Source organism: Artemia franciscana, chromosome 9 (assembly GCF_032884065.1).
Source record: "Artemia franciscana chromosome 9, ASM3288406v1, whole genome shotgun sequence".
NCBI lineage: Eukaryota > Metazoa > Arthropoda > Branchiopoda > Anostraca > Artemiidae > Artemia > Artemia franciscana.
This window is the reverse complement of record NC_088871.1, coordinates 25057007-25084507: the sequence shown is the minus strand read 5'-3', so window position 1 is coordinate 25084507 and position 27501 is coordinate 25057007. Positions and strand designations below refer to the sequence as shown.

Below are 27501 nucleotides of genomic sequence, written 5' to 3'. Positions count from 1 at the left end.
CTATTGTCTAAGCTATCTCCTGCAAAATCAAACGCTGTCATTTTGTCTTCTAAGGAAGGAGTATTGGAAAAACAACCCCCAACGTGGTTGTTTACAACGTAAAACAATGTTGGTATGTTACGTGACGTTAACTTTTATACTATACTAGCTGTTGGGGTGGTGCTTTGCAAAACCCCAACATCTAGTTGAAGCGCCCCCTCGAACGGGGTGTCCCAGTATGTAATTTCTCTTTGAGTGTCCCAGTCTTCATTTATATTCCCTGTATCCCGGTCGTCATTTGTGTCCCGGTGTCCCGGTCTGTAATTTCATCAGTTGACAAACATGACATCAGTCGACAAACAACTTCATGACGACATACAGCTCAATCCTTATAATGACGTCAGTCGACAAACATGACGTCAGTCGACACACAAACATGACGTCACTCGACACACACACAGACAACTTATTTTTATATATATATAGATAGATAGATTACAACATACTGTAAAAAACAGGTGGAGTAGGTAAGAGAGAGGGAGGGGGCAGGTTGTTGAAAGAGAAAGAGAGAAGAAAGGGAGGGAGAGGGGGGGAACAGTCCTTTTCTTCTTGGGATAACTTGTTGGAACGAATTCACAAAAACAGGCTCAATTTATATAACCCCTAATAACCCCTCGTTTAATAACCCCTCAACTTAGTAAAAATATACGAATATCTTTTGTTTCAGTTACGAATATCTGTACGAAATATACGGATATATGAATATAAGAATATCTTTTGTCTCAGTTACGAATGACTGTCCGAAATATACGGATATATGAATATACGAATATCTTTTGTCTCAGTTACGAATATCTGTACGAAATATACGGATATATGAATATGCGAATATCTTTTGTCTCAGTTACGAATATCTGTACGAAATATACGGATATATGAATATACGAATATCTTTTGTCTCAGTTACGAATATCTGTACGAAATATACGGATATATGAATATACGAATATCTTCTGTCTCAGTTACGAATAACTGTACGAAATATACGGATATATGAATATACGAATATCTTTTGTCTCAGTTACGAATAACTGTACGAAATATACGGATATATGAATATACGAATATCTTTTGTCTCAGTTACGAGTATCTGTACGAAATATACGGATATATGAATATACGAATATCTTTTGCCTCAGTTACGAATATCTGTACGAAATATACGGATATATGAATATACGAATATCTTTTGTCTCAGTTACGAATATCTGTACGAAATATACGGATATATAAATATACGAATATCTTTTGTCTCAGTTACGAATAACTGTACGAAATATACGGATATATGAATATACGAATGTCTTTTGTCTCAGTTACGAATATCTGTACGAAATATACAGATATATGAATATAGGAATATCTTTTGTCTCAGTTAAGAATATCTGTACGAAATATACGGATATATGAATATACGAATATCTTTTGTCTCAGTTACGAATATCTGTACGAAATATACGGATATATGACTATACGAATATCTTTTGTCTCAGTTGCGAATATCTGTACGAAATATACGGATATATGAATATACGAATATCTTTTGTCTCAGTTACGAATAACTGTACGAAATATACGGATATATGAATATACGAATATCTTTTGTCTCAGTTACGAATATCTGTACGAAATATACGGATATATGAATATACGAATATCTTTTGTCTCAGTTACGAATATCTGTACGAAATATACGGATATATGAATATATGAATATCTTTTTCCTCACCCAACACAAAGCACCGTGGATGGTATACTTCCAAGTTCGCTGGTTGCTAAAGATGTCTGTTGTTTTAAACAGTTTTCGGCTTTTTGTTAGATTAAAAATAAATTATTATCATTAGCATTGTTCTCTTATTGTAGCCCATTCAATTTCTAATATGCAATGGTGGCCACGATCAAGGGAGTTCCTAAAGCCCTTCATTCCAATGTTCCTTGGACAGAACTTTTATTGAGGAATTTTTAATTAAGATAAAATAATAATAAAAAGTCAGTTGTCTCAGAGTTTTGTTGTTTACTATTCATTGAACATTTCTGACTGCTCATGGCAAAGATATATTCTTTCCATTTAACTTATAGCCCTCATCCTTGGAGATCCGGCGATCAAACGAAATTGGCGTTTTGTTATTTTGAGTTTGTTTTTAGTTTTAACTGAGTTTGAGTTTTTTTTTATCAAATAGAATTTGAGTTTTGTTTTATCAAATGAAATTTGAGTTGTTTATTTTTTTAGTTTTTTCGAGTTTTGTTTTATCAAATGAAATTTCAGTTTTGTTTGAGTTTGAGTTTTGTTTTATCAAATAAAATTTGAGTTGTTTATTTTTTTTAGTTTTTTGAGTTTTGTTTTATCAAAAGAAATTTGAGTTTTGTTTGAGTTTGAGTTTTGTTTTATCAAATGAAATTTGAGTTTTGTTTTATCAAATGAAAACTTAAGTTTTGTTCTTTTGAGTTTTATGTTAGTTTTGTTTGAGTTTGAGTTTTGTTTTATCAAATGAAATTTGAGTTTTGTCTTTTCAAATACAATTTGAGCTTTGTTTTTTCGAGTTTTTTATAGTTTTGTTTAATCAAATGAAGTTTGAGTTTTGTTTCAGTTTGAGTTTTGTTTTACCAAATGAAATTTCAGTTTTGTTTGAGTTTGAGTTTTGTTTTATAAAATGAAATTTGAGTTTTGCTTGAAACGTATTTACAATATTATTCGTTTGTTATTCTCTTCATATGTATTTCCTTTTCAAAGTATAGAAAAATGTTCAGCAATTTCAGTACAGGCGTACTCAATTTACCGTTACGGACTCCCCCCCCCCCCGACTGTGAAATTAAAAGCCGACGTTATTGATTGGGAAAGAACTTAGGGATCTTGTGTTTTATTACAATGTTTATACAACATTCTGTTGTTTTTTTACTACTTTTGAACACATTTTCTACCTACATTGTTTGCTTTTTTGAGGAAAGTGAAATTTAAATTTAGACGTACTCACTCCCAGTCCCTGTTAAGAACTGGAATGATAGGCAAGCTTTCTCCTTGGCTTTTTACAAGAAAAATATCACTTTATTAAATTATTTTCATACCTGCTCGAATCTTATCCTTTGACTGCGGATTTGACAACAAGTGTCATTAAATATCCCTACTTTTATTACCTCTCAAGACGAAGGTTTTTTGATTATGTGATCGGGTGGTTACTATTGACAGAACGGGTGATTTTATTACAGTGTCTGGACTGTCACGTTGTCGTCTAAGAGGCTGTACCAATGAAACCGCGACATTAACCTTAAAATAGCCAAATTTTTTCAATAAAAGAAAACAAAAACTTCAGCATGAATAAATAATGTAGTTTTAGAGTAGAAGATAAACAAAAGATAGCTAAAATAAAATATATAAATAAAAAGTAATAAACAAGAATTGAATGAAAAAAAAACTTGATAATTCACATTTTGAACTCAAATACCTGAGTTTTCTTAGAAATAGGATTTTTTTCTTGGAAATGCGCAAGGAAGGGCTCAAATTCCAAAGCTCCTCTTTGAAAACTTGTGCGAGTCTTTCTAGCATAAGTACTAGCCTTAAACGTGATCGCCTCCTCCACGCAGGTGCATACATCGAACGCCACCACTGAGAGGCCCGGTTGACCACCGACTAAGTGTTGCGACGCCACCAGCCGAGGATAGCGGCGTTACCGCTATCCTCGTTACCTATTCAATTGTCACTGAATAGACAATTGTCTTTTGAACAGAGACCAGATTAAAATCCTGTTAGGAACTTGAGATTTAAGAAGCTCTCTATTTCAAAACATCTTGGTATAGCGCAGAATCAATATTTCCTGAGTTCTTGCCATAATGAGGTGTTTATAAATATTGAGGTTTTGATTCCGTGACATAGCTTTGTTATTTGAAACGGAAGGTTCTGAAAATTCTGAAGTTCCTAACTGTTAAATTGTGAATTTAATATCGACGGCAATTAATGTGCTTCCTTGTTTGTCATAAAACCACAGGAGGTATAATAACTAGGAGGTGTCTAATTACAGGAGAAGACCTATTTCAGACATCGGCAGAAATGAATTATAGTTATTATGCCACCTGGAAAATTAATTTTCTCTACTTACTCAGCCCAACTTTTTTTTAATAAGTATTTCATTAGTTTGAATATTTCACCCATCTGCAATGATAGCTATTTTAAATGCACATAAAATTAATAGTAGAGGCATAATTGTAATTACTAAATTTTAGTTTCAGCCTGGAAAATAGGCTATTGCCCAACCTTGGACAAAGGATCTTAAAATTTAAGTATCTCAATCATGGACAGCTTTTATCACTGACATGTATTGTGAAAAAGAGTAATAATATTTAAATAGGCTTGGCTATAAGATTGCAGTCAGCCAATCCCAACTATCTGCATCAGGTCAAAGATTAAGAACCTGCTGTCCCTGTTTAGGGAAGATACATTTTAGTCAAAACACTTTTCCAAGATCAGACACTGTCCATGTACCAAGGGTTTTTACCCTAAACCCTCTTTCATGTAGTACATATGATCTGGTTGTTCCAGCCACTTTAACACATTGCCTCTCCCACCACTCATAGGCATCCCATTGACACCTGCAGTAGGTTCTACTTTCTCCCTAATGGCCCTCATAGATGACTTTTACAAAGTTGCCAATTGCAATCCAAATCAAAACTAAGTCCGAATTCCTTTTCACTATCTTACCCAAGAAAACTGTCTGAGTTGTCGTCAACTGTCACTGCCTGAATGTTTTCAGTTTTATTTTCAGCCTCAGTGCTGTCTTCTCAACAATTCTCTTCACAACCTACTTCTTTGCTTTGGTTGCTTCATTTTTTCTTTGCCACCTCCTCTTTGCTTTCTTGTAGCAAAGACAGCTTAAATCTTGGCCTTAATTGATGCATCAGTGATCACTTTTGTTCTGTCCTCCTTTCTTCCTTGAAATGTTTTGTTTTGTTGTTGGTGCTGGGTCGTCTTGTGACTGTACTTGTTCAGGTGTGACTATTATATTTCACAATGGTTGCAAAATCACATGGCTTACTGGATTTGGGGCTGGAGAAATAAAAACTTAAATTATATCATAAGATATACTTATTCAAAATGTACCAGTACTCATGAAAGTACAAATATCAGCCATTTCAAGATCCCTTATAACTTTCTGTGTTTCCATATTCTTCAAAATTTTCATGATAATCAGATCGGAAGAAGTCAATAGAACACAACCCAAAACCATCAGAAATACAATTGTCAAAGCTCATAAAACATAAATGTTTCTCGAGCACTGACCAGTAAACATGACAGTACGAATATCAGCCATTTTCAGTTCCTTTACTAATTCCTTTGTTTCGGTCTTCTCCCTTATTCCGTGAGAATCAGATCCAAAGAGCCACTTAAACATAACTGTCAACACAATTGCAAAAGGTCATAAAGCAAAAGTATTTACCCGAAACGGGCCTGTAAACATGACAGCATGGATATCAGCCATTTTCAGTTCCTTCATTAGCTCCTTTGTTTCATTTTCTCCCTTTTTTTACGGACAATCAGACCAAAAAAAGGTCAATTAAACATAGACGTTGAACGTCATAAACAGAACTGTCGAAAAGCTGATACATAAGTGTCAAAGTTGACAAACATAACTGGTTAACTAGAACGTACCTGTAATCATGACAGTACGAATATCAGCCATTTCCAGTTCTTTTATTACTTCCTTTGTTTCCATTTTCTCCCTATTTTCCATAATAATCAGACCAAGGAAGGTCAAATTCTCTTCAAATTCTTCACGCTGCATTTTTTGCACTTTCACATAGTTCTTTTTTATTGAACGATGTGCCATTGCTATAATGCGATAACCTTTTTGAGCATACCGACTTAAGGTTTGATGAAAATTATTCGGAACTGTAAAAACAAACAATACTAACTTTAACAACTACTCGAACTTTTGGCGAAAGTAGTGAACAAAGCTGAACTATAACAGAAAATGGTATTTAATGAATTAATACGATATAACACGATGACCTTACATCCCCAGCCACTTTGTGTAGAAACGGTGATTATAAAATTTGTGATTTTTTTTTGAAAAGGAAATTTTACTGCCTTTTCAAAAGACTAAGAGTGATTTGAGGACAAACAGCCCCTCCCCTGCCATTTCCGTCATCTGGAACCTTTGTAACGCTTCCTTGCTATTAAATTGGTTTTAAAACAGCCACTTCGTTTAGAATGGTTGAAAAATCTAACAAGTTTGCTACCAGGGTCGACACGACACCTCAGTCCCATGAATAATGGTCCTAGTTTATGCAGATTTATTCAAAAGCAAAGTTTTTCTTATAGTAATAAAGTTTGAAGTTGACCTAAAACTAATAAAAACAAACAATTCTGAAAAACTAGCACTTATCTGAAACCATAAAATCCACTCAAAATATAGGACGTCCTTTTTACTACTACTACTACTAACAACTCGCCGCATCACCTAGCCACATGGGGGCAACACAGCTACACAGACTCCTTCTCCGTCGAAATCTATCCAAAGCCTCCCTCTTTATCTCCTACCAGGAAACTCTCATTTCCCTTAAAGCTTTCTTATTACTTCCTCCCAAACTAACCGAGGGCGACCTGCTTTCCGTTTAGCCCTAGACTGTCGGTCGAACCTTTTTTGCAATCTGTCATCCTTCAAACGGAGAACGTGCCCTAGCCATCTCAGCTTTCTCTCATTACAGCCATAGAAAGCAGGATTGAACCACATTTTTGTACAGTCTACTGTTTGAAATACGGTCAGTCAGCCGGGTACCCAAAACAATCCGTAGATAATTTCTCTAGCAAATATCAAGCAAATCTTCCTCCGTTTCTCGGAGCGCCCATGCTTCAGAACTATGTTTGACCACTGTCATCGCTGTAGCTTCCAATATTCTAATCTTGGCTGGCAGAACTATCTTCTAATTCTTCCAAACTTTTTTCGACTGTGAAAAAAAGCCCTGGGTCTTAGCTATTCTACTTTTAACATCTCCACTTCACCCAACGTCTTGCACCCACCCTCCATGTCCTTTAAGGAGTAGGAAAATATTAAATAAAATAAAATAGTCATTCATCAGACTCTAAATAGTCTTTCATAGTATTGGTAACTTTCTCCATATCATTTAGATTCCCTAAGAAGCTCAAGCAAGCTTAGTTTTAAACTCTCTCTCTCTCCCTCTCTCTCTCTCTCTCTCTCTCTCTCTTCTTTAATTGAAGTATATTAGGGGAAGAGATAAATGAACTAATTAACGGAAACAGCATCTACATCATCAGTCAACAAACATCAAAGAAACCTATTGGACTGTATATAATGGTTGTTTTCATCTTCAGAGCCTACTAATACTATGTATTCAGAGTTCACCTATAAATAAAAACAATTAATTATTAACAATTTTCCAGAAGGCAACGCTTTAAACTACTCTTGAAATGACTGACATTTTCTGCAGCCAATATACCTTCCGGGAGAAAATTAACATCTGTGGTCCCACAAAAGGTGAGAACAGAGATACTCGTAAAATACTCCGACCCTCAGACATCCCCGACAATTCCTAGTTTCACAACAATGATAAAGGGTTCCACCTCAGAATTTCTCAAAAGCAGTTCCGCGAAAATCGACTCGAGCATTACTTTCTACTACTAAAAACAACTCAAATCAAGAGGGAGGCTTTGAAAAGACTGGGATGGAAGAGAAACGTACGTAGTTGTGTTGGCCACAGGCACCTTGGTGCTACAGTAAATTGTTGATTCAAACATTGATAAACAAGAATAGCTATTTGGTATTCTCTTAACTTGGATTGTTTTGGGTACCCGGCTGACTGACCGTATTTCAAACAGTAGACTGTACAAAAATGTGGTTCAATCCTGCTTTCTATGGCTGTAATGAGAGAAAGCTGAGATGGCTAGGGCACGTTCTCCGTTTGAAGGATGACAGATTGCAAAAAAGGTTCGACCGACAGTCTAGGGCTAAACGGAAAGCAGGTCGCCCTCGGTTAGTTTGGGAGGAAGTAATAAGAAAGCTTTAAGGGAATTGAGAGTTTCCTGGTAGGAGATAAAGAGGGAGGCTTTGGATAGATTTCGACGGAGAAGGAGTCTGTGTAGCTGTGTTGCCCCCATGTGGCTAGGTGATGCGGCGAGTTGTTAGTAGTAGTAGTAGTAGTAGTAGTAAAAAGGACGTCCTATATTTTGAGTGGATTTTATGGTTTCAGATAAGTGCTAGTTTTTCAGAATTGTTTGTTTTTATTAGTTTTAGGTCAACTTCAAACTTTATTACTATAAGAAAAACTTTGCTTTTGAATAAATCTGCATAAACTAGGACCATTACTCATGGGACTGAGGTGTCGTGCCGACCCTGGTAGCAAACTTGTTAGATTTTTCAACCATTCTAAACGAAGTGGCTGTTTTAAAACCAATTTAATAGCAAGGAAGCGTTACAAAGGTTCCAGATGACGAAAATGGCAGGGGAGGGGCTGTTTGTCCTCAAATCACTCTTAGTCTTTTGAAAAGGCAGTAAAATTTCCTTTTCAAAAAAAAATCACAAATTTTATAATCACCGTTTCTACACAAAGTGGCTGGGGATGTAAGGTCATCGTATTATATCGTATTAATTCATTAAATACCATTTTCTGTTATAGTTCAGCTTTGTTCACTACTTTCGCCAAAAGTTCGAGTAGTTGTTAAAGTTAGTATTGTTTGTTTTTACAGTTCCGAATAATTTTCATCAAACCTTAAGTCGGTATGCTCAAAAAGGTTATCGCATTATAGCAATGGCACATCGTTCAATAAAAAAGAACTATGTGAAAGTGCAAAAAATGCAGCGTGAAGAATTTGAAGAGAATTTGACCTTCCTTGGTCTGATTATTATGGAAAATAGGGAGAAAATGGAAACAAAGGAAGTAATAAAAGAACTGGAAATGGCTGATATTCGTACTGTCATGATTACAGGTACGTTCTAGTTAACCAGTTATGTTTGTCAACTTTGACACTTATGTATCAGCTTTTCGACAGTTCTGTTTATGACGTTCAACGTCTATGTTTAATTGACCTTTTTTTTTGGTCTGATTGTCCGTAAAAAAAGGGAGAAAATGAAACAAAGGAGCTAATGAAGGAACTGAAAATGGCTGATATCCATGCTGTCATGTTTACAGGCCCGTTTCGGGTAAATACTTTTGCTTTATGACCTTTTGCAATTGTGTTGACAGTTATGTTTAAGTGGCTCTTTGGATCTGATTCTCACGGAATAAGGGAGAAGACCGAAACAAAGGAATTAGTAAAGGAACTGAAAATGGCTGATATTCGTACTGTCATGTTTACTGGTCAGTGCTCGAGAAACATTTATGTTTTATGAGCTTTGACAATTGTATTTCTGATGGTTTTGGGTTGTGTTCTATTGACTTCTTCCGATCTGATTATCATGCAAATTTTGAAGAATATGGAAACACAGAAAGTTATAAGGGATCTTGAAATGGCTGATATTTGTACTTTCATGAGTACTGGTACATTTTGAATAAGTATATCTTATGATATAATTTAAGTTTTTAGTTCTCCAGCCCCAAATCCAGTAAGCCATGTGATTTTGCAACCATTGTGAAATATAATAGTCACACCTGAACAAGTACAGTCACAAGACGACCCAGCACCAACAACAAAACAAAACATTTCAAGGAAGAAAGGAGGACAGAACAAAAGTGATCACTGATGCATCAATTAAGGCCAAGATTTAAGCTGTCTTTGCTACAAGAAAGCAAAGAGGAGGTGGCAAAGAAAAAATGAAGCAACCAAAGCAAAGAAGTAGGTTGTGAAGAGAATTGTTGAGAAGACAGCACTGAGGCTGAAAATAAAACTGAAAACATTCAGGCAGTGACTGTTGACGACAACTCAGACAGTTTTCTTGGGTAAGATAGTGAAAAGGAATTCGGACTTAGTTTTGATTTGGATTGCAATTGGCAACTTTGTAAAAGTCATCTATGAGGGCCATTAGGGAGAAAGTAGAACCTACTGCAGGTGTCAATGGGATGCCTATGAGTGGTGGGAGAGGCAATGTGTTAAAGTGGCTGGAACAACCAGATCATATGTACTACATGAAAGAGGGTTTAGGGTAAAAACTCTTGGTACATGGACAGTGTCTGATCTTGGAAAAGTGTTTTGACTAAAATGTATCTTCCCTAAACAGGGACAGCAGGTTCTTAATCTTTGACCTGATGCAGATAGTTGGGATTGGCTGACTGCAATCTTATAGCCAAGCCTATTTAAATATTATTACTCTTTTTCACAATACTTGTCAGTGATAAAAGCTGTCCATGATTGAGATACTTAAATTTTAAGATCCTTTGTCCAAGGTTGGGCAATAGCCTATTTTCCAGGCTGAAACTAAAATTTAGTAATTACAATTATGCCTCTACTATTAATTTTATGTGCATTTAAAATAGCTATCATTGCAGATGGGTGAAATATTCAAACTAATGAAATACTTATTAAAAAAAGTTGGGCTGAGTAAGTAGAGAAAATTAATTTTCCAGGTGGCATAATAACTATAATTCATTTCTGCCGATGTCTGAAATAGGTCTTCTCCTGTAATTACACCTCCTAGTTATTATACCTCCTGTGGTTTTATGACAAACAAGGAAGCACATTAATTGCCGTCGATATTAAATTCACAATTTAACAGTTAAGAACTTCAGAATTTTCAGAACCTTCCGTTTCAAATAACAAAGCTATGTCACGGAATCAAAACCTCAATATTTATAAACACCTCATTATGGCAAGAACTCAAGAAATATTGATTCTGCGCTATACCAAGATGTTTTGAAATAGAGAGCTTCTTAAATCTCAAGTTCCTAACAGGATTTTAATCTGGTCTCTGTTCAAAAGACAATTGTCTATTCAGTGACAATTGAATAGGTAACGAGGATAGCGGTAACGCCGCTATCCTCGGCTGGTGGCGTCACGACACTTAGTCGGTGGTCGACCGGGCCTCTCAGTGGTGGCGTTCGATGTATGCACCTGCGTGGAGGAGGCGATCACGTTTAAGGCTAGTACTTATGCTAGAAAGACTCGCACAAGTTTTCAAAGAGGAGCTTTGGAATTTGAGCCCTTCCTTGCGCATTTCCAAGAAAAAAATCCTATTTCTAAGAAAACTCAGGTATTTGAGTTCAAAATGTGAATTATCAAGTTTTTTTTTCATTCAATTCTTGTTTATTACTTTTTATTTATATATTTTATTTTAGCTATCTTTTGTTTATCTTCTACTCTAAAACTACATTATTTATTCATGCTGAAGTTTTTGTTTTCTTTCATTGAAAAAATTTGGCTATTTTAAGGTTAATGTCGCGGTTTCATTGGTACAGCCTCTTAGACGACAACGTGACAGTCCAGACACTGTAATAAAATCACCCGTTCTGTCAATAGTAACCACCCGATCACATAATCAAAAAACCTTCGTCTTGAGAGGTAATAAAAGTAGGGATATTTAATGACACTTGTTGTCAAATCCGCAGTCAAAGGATAAGTTTCGAGCAGGTATGAAAATAATTTAATAAAGTGATATTTTTCTTGTAAAAAGCCAAGGAGAAAGCTTGCCTATCATTCCAGTTCTTAACAGGGACTGGGAGTGAGTACGTCTAAATTTAAATTTCACTTTCCTCAAAAAAGCAAACAATGTAAGTAGAAAATGTGTTCAAAAGTAGTAAAAAAACAACAGAATGTTGTATAAACATTGTAATAAAATACAAGATCCCTAAGTTCTTTCCCAATCAATAACGTCGGCTTTTAATTCCACAGTCGGGGGGGGGGGAGTCCGTAACGGTAAATTGAGTACGCCTGTACTGAAATTGCTGAACATTTTTCTATACTTTGAAAAGGAAATACATATGAAGAGAATAACAAACGAATAATATTGTAAATACGTTTCAAGCAAAACTCAAATTTCATTTTATAAAACAAAACTCAAACTCAAACAAAACTGAAATTTCATTTGGTAAAACAAAACTCAAACTGAAACAAAACTCAAACTTCATTTGATTAAACAAAACTATAAAAAACTCGAAAAAACAAAGCTCAAATTGTATTTGAAAAGACAAAACTCAAATTTCATTTGATAAAACAAAACTCAAACTCAAACAAAACTAAGAAAAAACTCAAAAGAACAAAACTTAAGTTTTCATTTGATAAAACAAAACTCAAATTTCATTTGATAAAACAAAATTCAAACTCAAACAAAACTCAAATTTCTTTTGATAAAACAAAACTAAAACTCAAACAAAATTCAAAAAACTAAAAAAAAACTCAAATTTTATTTGATAAAACAAAACTCAAACTCAAACAAAACTGAAATCTCATTTGATAAAACAAAACTCGAAAAAACTAAAAAAAATAAACAACTCAAATTTCATTTGATATAGCAAAACTCAAATTCTATTTGATAAAAAAAAACTCAAACTCAGTTAAAACTAAAAACAAACTCAAAATAACAAAACTCCAATTTCGTTTGATCGCCGGATCTCCAAGGATGAGGGCTATAAGTTAAATGGAAAGAATATATCTTTGCCATGAGCAGTCAGAAATGTTCAATGAATAGTAAACAACAAAACTCTGAGACAACTGACTTTTTATTATTATTTTATCTTAATTAAAAATTCCTCAATAAAAGTTCTGTCCAAGGAACATTGGAATGAAGGGCTTTAGGAACTCCCTTGATCGTGGCCACCATTGCATATTAGAAATTGAATGGGCTACAATAAGAGAACAATGCTAATGATAATAATTTATTTTTAATCTAACAAAAAGCCGAAAACTGTTTAAAACAACAGACATCTTTAGCAACCAGCGAACTTGGAAGTATACCATCCACGGTGCTTTGTGTTGGGTGAGGAAAAAGATATTCATATATTCATATATCCGTATATTTCGTACAGATATTCGTAACTGAGACAAAAGATATTCGTATATTCATATATCCGTATATTTCGTACAGATATTCGTAACTGAGACAAAAGATATTCGTATATTCATATATCCGTATATTTCGTACAGTTATTCGTAACTGAGACAAAAGATATTCGTATATTCATATATCCGTATATTTCGTACAGATATTCGCAACTGAGACAAAAGATATTCGTATAGTCATATATCCGTATATTTCGTACAGATATTCGTAACTGAGACAAAAGATATTCGTATATTCATATATCCGTATATTTCGTACAGATATTCTTAACTGAGACAAAAGATATTCCTATATTCATATATCTGTATATTTCGTACAGATATTCGTAACTGAGACAAAAGACATTCGTACATTCATATATCCGTATATTTCGTACAGTTATTCGTAACTGAGACAAAAGATATTCGTATATTCATATATCCGTATATTTCGTACAGATATTCGTAACTGAGACAAAAGATATTCGTATATTCATATATCCGTATATTTCGTACAGATATTCGTAACTGAGGCAAAAGATATTCGTATATTCATATATCCGTATATTTCGTACAGATACTCGTAACTGAGACAAAAGATATTCGTATATTCATATATCCGTATATTTCGTACAGTTATTCGTAACTGAGACAAAAGATATTCGTATATTCATATATCCGTATATTTCGTACAGTTATTCGTAACTGAGACAGAAGATATTCGTATATTCATATATCCGTATATTTCGTACAGATATTCGTAACTGAGACAAAAGATATTCGTATATTCATATATCCGTATATTTCGTACAGATATTCGTAACTGAGACAAAAGATATTCGCATATTCATATATCCGTATATTTCGTACAGATATTCGTAACTGAGACAAAAGATATTCGTATATTCATATATCCGTATATTTCGGACAGTCATTCGTAACTGAGACAAAAGATATTCTTATATTCATATATCCGTATATTTCGTACAGATATTCGTAACTGAAACAAAAGATATTCGTATATTTTTACTAAGTTGAGGGGTTATTCAACGAGGGGTTATTAGGGGTTATATAAATTGAGCCTGTTTTTGTGAATTCGTTCCGACAAGTTATCCCAAGAAGAAAAGGACTGTTCCCCCCCTCTCCCTCCCTTTCTTCTCTCTTTCTCTTTCAACAACCTGCCCCCTCCCTCTCTCTTACCTACTCCACCTGTTTTTTACAGTATGTTGTAATCTATCTATCTATATATATATAAAAATAAGTTGTCTGTGTTTGTGTCGAGTGACGTCATGTTTGTGTGTCGACTGACGTCATGTTTGTCGACTGACGTCATTATAAGGATTGAGCTGTATGTCGTCATGAAGTTGTTTGTCGACTGATGAAATTACAGACCGGGACACCGGGACACAAATGCCGACCGGGATTCAGGGAATATAAATGAAGACCGGGACACTCAAAGAGAAATTACAGACTGGGACACCCCGTTCGAGGGGGCGCTTCAACTAGATGTTGGGGTGTTGCGAAGCACCACCCCAACACCTAGTATAGTATAAAAGTTAACGTCACGTAACATACCAACATTGTTTTACGTTGTAAACAACCACGTTGGGGGTTGTTTTTCCAATACTCCTTCCTTAGAAGACAAAATGACAGCGTTTGATTTTGCAGGAGATAGCTTAGACAATAGGAGATAGATTTTTTGTTTTGTAAGTATGAGCGTCATTGTCTGGAATATATTCTTGACTACAACAGCTTTTTTATGTAAAATTATCCTGATTCTGATTAAAATAATAATAATATTAAGGGAGAAAACCCACGAAACTTGCAGGAATTAGTTTGAAAAAAAAATGTAAAAAAAAATTCACTATTATCAAGTGAGTTCTTTTCTGTTTCCAAGTTATAATTGTGTATACCACGATTGTTTGATATGGTTGTTATAAAATGTATATAATATGTATGATATCTATATGGCGATTGGTTTTCAAGCTGTCTTCTTTTTATATATTTTTTTTATTGTAAATAAAAATCATGGTAAATTAAACATCGTTTAAAAAATGGAATGCTATATAATAGTAATAATAAGGTAAAAGTAGAAATTTTTTTTTCTAGAATAAATGAATAAAAGTAAAAATGAGGGGCGTGAAACGAGACTGTTTTTTATGTATCATGGATTTTAGGCCCTTTGTTGGCTTGTATTCGTAGATTATCGAGTAAAACAATTACTTCCAAGTTTTTGGTCCATTTTGAAAGCGAATATAAAAAAATAGTTTATTTTTTGTTTATTGTTTCGTCTTTTTAGTCTGTTCTAAAATTAAAATAGAACATTTTTTTGTCTTGTCTAAGATCTAAACTTAAGTTGTCACAGTGTTGTTACCTCTGCGCTATCAAGTCCTGTATCATAGTGTATGTTCTATACCTTTTCATGTTTATGTTGTTTTATTTATACATTGAGAATATACAAGACGGGGTAATTTAGTGTTGTTATTGGGACTGTTGTAAGTGCATATGTTGAAAAAATCAGGAAATAATTGAATATTCGGAACTGCTTGAGTATTCCGCAATTACATGCGACAAAAGTACAAAAATACAGGGCGGTGAGCTTATGAAAGGGAGTTAAAAAAATATCTTCACTATTATATAGTCCAAAATGCGTTTGTAAACCATGTGTCTATCAAAAATTGTGGAAAAGAAAAGAAGGTCATAAACATCTTTCAAAAATCTAAAAAGAGTCGTGATTAAGGAAAGGTCTGAAACCACTGAGCCACAAGCTCAAAAGTGTAACCAACGTTAATGAAATTTGCTCTTAAATGCAAACGTTAATGCAACGTTAATAAACCTAAATGCAACGTTAATGAAATTTGCTCTTAAATGTGTGTAACCTGCTATAGCACAGTGGATTGATGCTCTGCTTGGCAGTACGGAGCACCCGGGTTTGATCCCCGCTGCAGCAAGGTTGGGCGACAAGCTTGCTACTTATCCCTGGAAAAAAGACCCAGTAACTGAAACGTCGACTCGACACTCTATGCGCCAGCAATGGCTCAGGAGGGTCTTTATCCTTTTATTTTTATCCTTATGTGTGTGTATGTGTATACTGATTTGAGCTTTAGTCTTGTTTTCCTTATTATTATTTCAATTTGAACAAAAAAAATCTAGTCATAGCATCTTGCTATTATATTTGCTACTTCCTAATAGTGCATTGATGAGAGGCATAGACCTCTCAGAGGTCTAGAGATCAACCACCCTTTACCGAATAGTTCTAACACATGGGCCTAGTTAGGGATTTCAGCACCAAGGAACAATGCGGGTTTCTGCTCTCCCCCCCTCCCGCCACCATTATTACTACAATATAAATATGAAAAAAACTTAGTTTGGTGTCCAATAAAAGGTTTCGCCCAAGGACACTTGTCCTCTTGTCCTTCTCCTTAGCCACACCACAGTGCTAACAATCATTTTGTTTTGAGAATTCTCTGATATTTTAGAAAAGCTTACTTTCAGTTTTTTCAATTTCAGAGTTTAGAAGATGGCGTTGAAGAAAGGTCCCCAACTGAGCTAAGAAGTTTGCTCACCTATACTATGGCAATTGATGGGACGAACTTTGACATAATTAAAAAGGGAATTCCTGAAGCTTTAGAAAATATTTACAGTCGTGGAACAGTATTTGCTCGAATGAAACCAAATCAAAAGCAAACCGTTATTAAAGGATTGCAAGATCTTGGATATGTTGTTGGAAACCCTATATTCTTTAGATTAAAGTATTACAGTACTACATTACCTACAGTACAGAACTACTAGATGACAGTTTCTCAAATAGTAAGCTGTACGAAAAGTGTGGTTCAATCCCGCTTTCTAGGGCTATAATGAGAGAAAGGATGAGATGGATAGGATACGCTATGGGGACGAAGGATGACAGATTGCCAAGGATTGTCCTTGCCGGCCAACCGTCTAGGGCCAAATGAAAAGCGAGCTATCCCTGAATGGGTCGGAGGATGTCGTAGGAAAAGATTTGAGAAAAATGAAAACTTCTTGGGAGGGTGTAAAGACAAGGGTTTTGAAGAGATTGGGATGGAGGGGAGTGTGCGTAGCTGTGCTGGCCTTATGTGGCTTGGTGCTGCGGTGAGTTGTTAGTAGTAGTAGTATTACAGTACTATTACAAACAATTACAATTACAGTATCTTTAAAGTCGTGGTACAAGATTTGCTTGAACGAAGGAAAATCAACCGCAAACCATTATTAAACGGTTGCAAGGTTGCAACAACTCACCGCAGCAACAAACCGCTTGTTGCCATCACAGCTACGCATGCTCCTCCTCCATCCCAATCTCTTCAAAGCCTCCCTCTTTAAAAAAGAGGGAGCCCTTCAAACCCTTTTGCACTGCTGTTCAAATCTATAAACTACAAATACTAACAACTCACCACAGCACCAAGCCGCCTGTGGACAACAAAGCTACAATGGTTCTCCGCCATCACAGTCAAATCAAATATTCAAAACCTCTCTCTCTTTACACCCTCGCAGCAAGTTCCCATTTCTCTTAAGTCCTTCCTTACGACATCCTTGCACCCCAACCGCGGACGATCTGCTTTTGGTTTGGCCCTAGGCGGTTGGCCAAAAAGGGAAATCTTTAGCTAATTTAGTCATCCTTCATGTCATCCTCTGTCATCCTTCATTCATAAAACATGTCATAGCCATCTCAACCTTTTTCTCATTATAGCCATAGAAAGCGAGATTCCAAACGGCAATCCTATGAAGTTCCTGTGAAACTATTTATATTATATTATATATAACAAATATAATATAAATATAAGTGAGATTCTAAAAGCAATCCGGATGGGAAAAATGCAAATTAAGTTAAACAACCGAAAAAAAAGGAATAAAAAAAAGAAGTTATAAAATAAAAGCAGATTCGATATGAAAAACAAACTAATATCTTGCATCTTTCATGTTTTTTCTTCTTTTTGTTTTGAACATCGATTATATTTATATTTTTTTTTTTTTTTTTTTTTTAATTCTGCGTTGACGACTTACTACTTACAGGTGAAAATCCCGAGAGGTTTCTCTTCTTAAATTTCGTTGCCTAAAATTTTTTTCATTTTTTCTTTCTTCTCCTTTTTTGATATTATATTGTATTTATATTACAAATATTTATATTATATTTATAAATATAATATTATATTATAGATATTATATTATTTATATTTATATTATTTTCGAACTATTTTGAAACTAGCTATATGAATTTCTATTTTATGTTGTTTGGAAATATCCGATGTTTTGCAAATTGGATGACGTTCGTGAAATTTCAAACATTGTCAACACTTAATTAATGTCGGTTCAGTAGCTATCGCCAAAACATAGTATAAGTAAAATTCTAATATTAAATTATGAACTTTAAAGCTATCGTAAGTGCATATATTAACAATATTTAGATTTTCTGATGTTTTGTAAAATGACTGGCGTTCGTGAAATCTTAAACATTGTCAAAACTTAAATAATGTAATGTCGGTTCAGTATCTATTGCCAAAACCTACTATGAGTAAAGTTTTAATATTAATCTTAAGCGTGTGACGACACTCGGCATTTAACCAAGGGACTTCCAGTGATGCACCGTTCATTTCGGTCAGCTGAAAATTCTCGAAATTTTGTCTTGATAATAAACTTTTACTATTAAGATAAACCTAGATAATATTTATCATTCCTTAATCACCTTAAAATGAAAATTTTCTCACTCTCCAGTTTTCTTGAAAACGTGTTTTTAAACTTACACTTGCAATGGACTGTAATTCACGTTGTGCTAAATTGAAGTTACTGCTAAAACCAAGATTTAAAGCAATATAGATTTTTCTGTATTCAGATATGTTTGGCGATGTTTTTAACATGCTTGGCGATGTTTGGCGACAGAGCTAAAGATTGTGGTTCCCTTAAGACAGGAAACGTTACCCTATTATTAACAGACAAAGTTATCCGTGGCTGCACCATTTATTGCTAGCAACTCTTCACTCAAACTAGGCCAGTTCTATTCTAGAATTTAGTTATGCCCTTATAATGTCGTTTTGTGTATTCAAGTACACGGCAACTTCTGTAAATTTTTAGTATTCAGGTAGATGTGACACGGCTAACAATTATGGTGCCCTTAAGGCAGCTCATGTTGGCCTATCGTCAACATGCACAGATCTATCCATCCCTGCATCATTTACGGCCAACTACTCTTCACTCTAACCTATGCCCAATTTAATCCTAGAATATAGTTGTGTCCTTTTAACGGTGTATTCATGGACAAGGTGGATTATTAAAATTTTTCTGTATTCAGGTATGTGTGGTGATGGAGCTAACAATTGTGGTGCCCTTAGGGCAGCTCACGTTTGCCTATCATCAACATACACAAATCTATCCTTCGCTGCATCATTTACGGCCAACTACTCTTCACTCTAACCTATGCCCAATTTAATCCTAGAATATAGTTGTGTCCTTTTAACGGTGTATTCATGAACAAGGTGGATTATGTAAATTTTTCTGTATTCAGGTATGTGTGGTGACGGGGCTAACAATTGCGGTGCCCTTAAGGCAGCTCATGTCGGCCTATCATTAACAGACACCGAGTCATCGGTCGCAGCACCATTTACAGCCAGCAACTCCTAACTCAAATCTGTGCCTAGTTTAATTCGAGAATGTAGATGTGCCCTTGTAACGTCATTTGGTGCATTCAAGTACATGGCGGCTTATAGTCTGATCCAGTTTGCCTCCGTCATGATATTATACCAGATTGGGACCAATTTGACAGACTTCCAGTTCCCCTATATCGACCTCTTTTTGATAACTTTTACTTCTGCTGTGTTTGGTCGGACAGGCCCCTATCAAGGTTGGTGTTATTTATTTATTTAATTGGTGTATTTATTTAATTGATTTATAACTATAATTAATGAATCGTTACTGAATTAATTAATAACTATTCGTTAAAGTAATAATTGTTAATTAATTTAAAATTTAGTTTAATTTGTTTGTTTAATCCCTCAAATCAGGGATAATATAAAATATGAATATAAATTTACAAAAAATTAATTCCACAAATTGAACAAAGTAGCGATTTACAATACGCTTAAGAACAATACGTAGAATAACATACTTAAAATAAAACAAAATAATTAATATCTTCAACATTTTTTGAATTATGGAAAAAAGGGAAAATATTATTCATAGAGAGAATATTTTCAAATTTACGCTAAATGTTATATGACTTAGCTAATTTCTGTGGCTCTTTAATTTTAAATCTCATAACTAATTCAGTGCTATTAAAACTAGTGGGAAAATCGATTAAAAACACAATAATAACAACAGCAAACGTAAATTTATGAAAAATTGAATATTTTAAAATTAGATAAAAAAGGGAATAATACAGAACAATGGGGGGGGGGGGGGCAACTGCGTTAGACATTGAGCCTAAAATATCACGACGATAAATATTACGTAGCCGTATTTTTTGTCTGTGAATATTTATAATTAGCATTGACTTTAATAACGACTAAATTTTTCTAACTTGGCGAATCACTAAACTCAATTGTTTCAAGAGCTTGTTTTTATAATGCTTAATCACTGAACTATGCTCATAAATGAAAAATTTGTTAAAAATTTGACTGATAAATTTTCAAAAATAAATCTTAGAAATTACTACCAAAATTCCTTAAAGAAAATCTGCTCAATTTCACTGTTTAAATATTTTGATATTTTAATTACAAATCATTTATTGAATTTTGGCCATGAATATACGAGAGTTGGGGCTCATCCTGCACATTCATAGACAACATTTTCGAAAAAGTGATCTATAAATTGATTGTCGAGAGGGGGTTTTGGATTACCATGGGTAGTTTATAGGTAGTTTTGAATTGTAAGGAACTTTTTAATGAGATTAGTATTAATAGGGTATTTTAAATCTATTAAGTATTAAATAGGGTAGTTTTAAATCTATAGTTTCAATTATAAGGAAAATCTCTAGAGGAGCTGAAGATACTGAAAATGACTGCTTTTACTTAAAATGAGGGTGAGGTTCTATTTATATTGAAACCCGTTTCTAACCAAACAGTTAAAGATTTATGATACGTGAGGGGGGGTCTTCTGAAATGAAGTAAGTTTCTTTTTAAAACTTCCCGATTCTCTTGCAGATCTGATAGCCAGGAAGTATCTTTAAATCAATAAATTAAGAAAAGGTGCCAGGTGGGTGGTGGGAGGTGTGGCTACAAAAAAAGGAAATAAAAATTACGAAAATATAATGAGTAAACTTCTGAAGTTTCTGAGACAGTAAATACAACCTAAGTGGACATTTCGACTGGATATGCAAATACATTTTGACACCATACTGGCTATGCATGACGTATGAAAACAAGAAAGGAAATAATAAATGAAAAGAGAAAAATCAAATAGGTGAAAAACGAGGATTTTGTCAGCCAGTAGCAAAATATGAAAAACAAGCAAATATTTCGACAAGGAATGGGAGTGGGGGTGCTGAAAAAAATAAGAGAGGAAAAAAAGAAAAGAAAAACAACAACAAAATCTAACCTTCTTAAGTGAACTCTACGAGAGGAACAAAGACCTTTTTTTTAAGAGTAAAAATCCTTTATTGAATAAAAAAACAAACTCACTCTTACTCCGTAATAAAATTGAAAACACAAACCCTCTCGAAACACTAGAATGTAGGCATTTAATTGCTATACCCCTGCTGCAATTTGTCAGCATCCCGTCAAATTTCCTTTCTGAGAACAATATTGTAATCATATTATTTCTTAAAGAAATGCTCTTTCTAGATGTACAACAACTTCACTGTTTAAAAGATGTGATTGGCTCTCCTATATAAAATTTTAAGGCAGAAGCCAGTAAAAAGAACAAGAGGTTGAGATGAGGTTGAAATTCACCTGATTGTATCTTCTGTACGTATTTTTAGGTCAGTAAAATGAAACAGAATATTTTCTAGTCGCAAGATTTTAAAGCTAAGCAATAAACCGTGATGGGATGTAAATGCAGTACCAAAGAGTGAAAGAGAGATTACTTTCCTAGAATTCCATGGCAATAAATGTGGTGCAATTTCATTTGGTAAAGTTTTTTTTTTTTATAAAACTATTAGATTATATGATTTTTCATTAAACAAATATTTCCATTATTTTAGGCTAGTAAAATGAAACACAATATATTCTAGTCACAAGATTTTAACCTAAGCAATAAACCGTTTTGGGTTGTAAATGCTGTACCAAAAAGAAAAAGAGAGATTACTTTCCTAGAATTTCATGGAAATAAATATGCTGTAATTTCATTGGGTAACGTTATGTTTTATAAGACAATTACATTATTTCCGAATGAAATGTAATTTCTAGATTGAAGAGTAACCTCAATATCTTTAAACCTGATTGGCTTGCAATTCATCTGTATGAAATTTTAAGCCAAAAGCCAGTGCAAAGAACAAAACATAGAACTCTGGTTAATCAATTCTTCTCTGTGAAATTTTTTGAAAAAACTGACAAAATAATATAGCAACGATATTCATAACCCCCTATGTGGCCCCACCCCCCGATCTAATAATAATTTAATCAACTGTATTTCATCGTACAAAAAAAAATCTATTAGAAAAACACTATTCTAAATCCTCTCCTAACAATTGTTATCCCTAAGAAGACAAATTTTAAGAGGGCTAAATACCTCCTAACAGTTTTTATGCTTAAGAGGGCTAAATATATCCAACAGGAGTTATGCCTAAAAGGGCAGCAGTTTATTTCTTTGCTCAGAGCATAGCCAGTAAAGATGTTTAGACTTGACAACTATAAGAAAAGGAGGGGTAAAAAGAAAACAATACTCAAATCATTGAACGTAAGGGGTAAAGCCTTTGAATAATTAGTTATGGGTTCAATATTGGGTGTAATTTCCTAAACAAGCTTAATATTTCAACCCCAACATGAATCAAACAGTTTGTGGTAACGAACTGTAGTAAGGAGCGACCCGGCTCAATAGTAACCAAAACTCTAAAGAATTGAATTTTGATATCAATAGCTACATCAAAAGAATTGCATTTTAATGCTGATTTTAAATATATAAGTTTCATCAAGTTTAGTCCTACCCATCAAAAGTTATGAGCCTGAGAAAATTTGCCTTATTTATGAAAATAGGGGGAAACACCCCCTAAAAGTCGTTGCATCTTAACGAAAATGACACCATCAGATTCAGCGTATCAGAGAACTCTACTGTAGAAGTTTCAAGCTCCTATCTACAAAAATGTGGAATTTTGTATCTTTTGCCAGAAGACTTTTGCCACAATTTGTTTGACTTTTTGCCACAATAAATAAAGTTTGACTTTTTGCCACAATTCTACTTTTTAAAACAATTAAAAGTTTTAGCGTAAAGAGCGAGGGATTGTGGAGGGGACAACCCATTTCATATACGGAGTAATTTCTGTTCGTTTTAAGTTTTAATGTCGCTCCTTACTTTCAGCTAAAAAAATTATTTTTTTTTTATTTAATATTAAAAAAACATAAGAGATGCCATTATTTCATATTCCGATGAAATAGAAGACACGTCTGTGCACTTATTTTTAGCAGTGCAAATCCAAAACATTACCCCGTAAAAGTCAAACCTAAGATAAAAAATATATTTGTTGCTTTCAGGTACAGTTACATCCCCCCCCTAATTAAAAAGAAACTTCAAAGAAAGAGCAAGGTTCAAATTACATAGGACAAAAATATATATAATGCAATTCATAGCACTCAACGAATAACCCGTTTGTCCAATAATTACTAAAAATACTCATTGAAGAAATAAATTTAAACACTTAGTGGGAAATAGAAGAAAATTGAGAGATAAACCGATGTCCTTTGGCAAGTTCAGTTTCTTTGATGTAAATTTTATGTCTTAATTATTTCTATTACTATGTTAATAAAATTCATGAAATAGGTGAAAAGAATTTTTCAATAGATGAAATCGATTGAAAGAATAAATAAAACGATTTTCACTATTGGTTAGATCCCCCCCCCCCCAACTTTACCTACAGGAACGAAATGAACAGAGTGATTTTTACATCTAGCAAAGAAGAAGAGAGAAGCTAAACGTAGCTAAAATGAAGACTGTACAAATAGGAATCAAAAAATAATTTCAAAACAGGAAAACTTGAAAAAAATTGAAACCAGAAATTTCTAAAGCAAAATATTTCTCACTATAAAGTACACAGGAGCTTGTTTCAGCACTGGAAGAAGTTTCAGCCACGCCCCCCTTCCCATGTTAGTGATTATCATACAGAAACATACATTACTGATACCACTGTAAATAATTACCCTCTTCTCGAAAAATAACTTGTGAGGACGGCCAGATTTAAATTACTGAACACTCAAGTACCCAACAAATTGTCTACTTGTCCAATAATTAAATAAATATACTAAAAATATTGATAACAAAAATAATTCATGACTGAGTGGAAAGATGGTGAAATAAAAATAAATCAAGAGTATCCTCCAATCAGAGTATCTTCCAAGCAGTATTAATTATATGTCTTAATTTTTATATTACTAATTTAGCATATTAAACTAAAATAATAATTGATCAAGACAAAAATTTTGTGGGATGATTTAACCCTTACAATAGATGACAAGGAAAACGAAAAAGTTTTGACCGACCCCGTTTCAACGGTAAAAGGGAAAGGGTTTGGTGAAGGTTCTGCCTTTGCAGGGTATATCGGATAAGCAGATTAAATTAATGCTATGCACAAGAATAAAATTGCTGCGGATAAAATATGAAGTAATGTTAGCAGCTGTTTGGTGAGGAATGAAGAGTTAAGCAGTTTGAACAACTTCAAGTGTAAATTAAGAGTAAAAGGCATCTTCCAAGTTTCAGCGGTGTTATTACATGTCTTAATTTTTTAAATTACTAATTTAGCATATTAAACGAATATAATAATTGATCAAGATAAAAATTTTGTGGGATGCTTATAACCCTTACAATAGCTGACAAGGCAACGAAAAAGATTTGCCTCACTTCGTTTCAAGTGCCCCAAGTGGTAATTTCTTTTTCTTTTTCTTTTTTTACTATTTTTTTTCACTTTTCACTCAGTCGTATATAGCGTCTTAATTGTCAACTGTATAAAAATAATAGGAATAATGTATAGCAATTGTAGATATAAATTTGAATTTAATCAGGGCTGCCACTGAGAATTTGGGCTAGGAAAATTTTGAAAAAAAAAAACTGAAAAATAAATCTATAGATATTGAATAATAACAAAGCATGGGCTTGATATATTTTTTGAGGCAGTAGTACCCTCAAGATCCTGAAATCGGAACCGAAATTTCAAATGAAAATCCAAATAAGTAGCAACCCTGTATTTAATAAGTTCCTAATAAACAAAGTTAAGTTGTTTCTTCACTTCGTGAAGAACTTCGAGTGAAGTTTTTCTTCACTCGCCTTTGCTTATCTGTCCCATGGTGAAGCTGGTTCATAACTGTCTTTCCCCATGATAACCAAATAACACCAATGATTGTACATATCAACATCTCTATGTAATATCCATCTATTAACGTGACGCATTCTCCTCCAAGCCTGGCGCATTCCTCTATTTTTGAAGTGTTTACGCAGCTTCCAACACCATCTATAGAACAAGTTTTCTCGTAAAGTAATCAACGAGCCACAGCGCAAGAGTGGTAGACCAGTTCCCTCCAAGATTGCAAATGGTATTGAGTAATGTCATATAGGTACTACCGACGGACGGATCACTAATAAGAGCAAAATATGCCATTACGGATACAAACATGGAATAGACAGCAGCCTGGTGGAGGGCATAACTGACGACGATTATCATATAGTAATATGATGGGAAACTACCATCATTGTTCTCAAACCAAGGTTTCATCCATACTAGCATAGTGTACTCAAGTTCCATTACAAGTCCATATGGAAAGGCTTTCATAAAAATCTTAATAGGCATAGGTATAGAAGAAAAAGAAGAAAATGAAGACTATAGGCAGCTATTCTTGTCCAACGCTTCTTTCTGGAGGATTTTCCCAAGTGTCTTCGAAGAATGATCCTTAAGCATGTAATATGATATAATAATGTTTCGAAAATCTATTCGAGAAGCCCATCGCACTCGTGGAGTTTCCTTTGAACTGAAAAAAAAGGGGAAATTATTTAGTTATTTTGGTTTTCCTGTCACCGTAAACTGGACAATTTTCTAATATTACAAGCAAGGCCGTATCAAGAGGAACGTTTCGGGGTTCAACTCCTTCTCCCACAGAAATACTTTTCCGACTCGTTAAAACGTAACAAAATGAATATAAACATACTTTTGATGCTCTTTTTAAAGTTTTTTGTACCCTTCCCCTTTCCAGAAAAAATCTTTCTGTAAAAAAAAAGAAAGAAAGAAAGAAAATCCCGGATACGGCCCTAATATAAGAGCTATAAGTGTAAACAGGTGATTTAAGACATATAGTTTCAAAACTTAATAGAAACAATAAAATGACAAATTTTTATTAAATTTTGTGAGTGCGTAATTTACCAATTTTTTATGACTGCCTAGTTTACTAATTTAATAAGTTGCAGAGAGGCTTTTCAACGACAACACATTCATTGAAGACCCACAAAATTAGCTCTTTTTATTAGATTAATAATAATTTGGTCATACAATATATTTCAATATCAAAGTTTGTTTTAGTTATTTGGAGGTTTACTAATCTTAAAAGAGCCAATATGTAGAAAGTTAAGCGAGAAATTGTAATTTTGTCCTTTCTATGATTGCTGACGAAACACTTTCACTTTAAAACTATATTTATTTATTTATCAATTTAAAGAAAAAAATAATATTCGTGCAACTGATTTTATTAATTATATTACTAAGTAAAAAATTATGTTATTTTGCTCAATTTCTGCTCAGTTTTTTTAAGCAAAAAGAAACAGAGTGTCATTATTAAAAGAAGGATAGAAGAAAACATTCAAAAATAGGTGGGGCTTCACGAGGGAAAGTAAAGTCGAAATAAAAATCAAATGAAATTTGAAAATAGAAAGGTGAGTGCAGGAGAAATTGATTAGTTGTGATTGAAATTGATTAGATTTGCCACTTTTACCAAAATATTGCAGTCATTTTATTATTCATGATATATACGTGTAAGGATTTGGTTAATACAATTTATCACATGCATATAATTGTAACTAGATCTACGTTGCATGAGCAAAGCGAGGTGTTGCAGTAGCATTCCCATTTCTTTGGCTTCACCGGATAAAGCGTTGCGAGAGCAACACTTTGGTTTTGTTTCCTCCATTGGATTAAACGCCGAAGTCGCTAATCTGTAAGGATCCTAAAATAAATACTTGGTACACCAACTCGCAAAAGTTTCAAACCCCTCATTACAACTAGTAAAAGTTGCAAACTCCTCATCACTGAAGATTATTGTAGCCTAGCATCCGATTGTTACTTACAAGCCCCCTACATGTCTTACCACTGGACCCAAACTGTTCTTACCATCAAATACACCGGAAACAAATAATAGGTACATCAACTAGCAAAAGTTGCGAACCTCTCATTGACGACTGTTGCTTAAAACTCC

At 34.0% G+C, this 27501-nt stretch overlaps 1 protein-coding gene and 1 long non-coding RNA gene across 2 annotated transcripts in view; one reads left to right on the top strand and one right to left on the bottom strand.

Annotated features, from left to right (window-relative positions):
- Nucleotides 1-8733: 8733 nt before the first annotated feature.
- Nucleotides 8734-27501, top strand: part of LOC136031185 (uncharacterized) — a 28274-nt gene continuing 9506 nt past the window's right edge. Inside the window, exons 1-3 of the long non-coding RNA XR_010618450.1 lie at nucleotides 8734-8971; nucleotides 16463-16704; nucleotides 19470-19805. This is a non-coding gene — a long non-coding RNA (uncharacterized LOC136031185). The remainder of the gene's footprint in view (nucleotides 8972-16462; nucleotides 16705-19469; nucleotides 19806-27501) is intronic.
- The window catches only part of LOC136031184 (uncharacterized), a 39338-nt gene continuing 33321 nt past the window's right edge, over nucleotides 21485-27501 (bottom strand). The window contains exon 5 of the mRNA XM_065710541.1: nucleotides 21485-26067. Coding sequence (XP_065566613.1) covers nucleotides 25920-26067 — 148 coding nt within the window. The 3' untranslated portion in view covers nucleotides 21485-25919. The remainder of the gene's footprint in view (nucleotides 26068-27501) is intronic.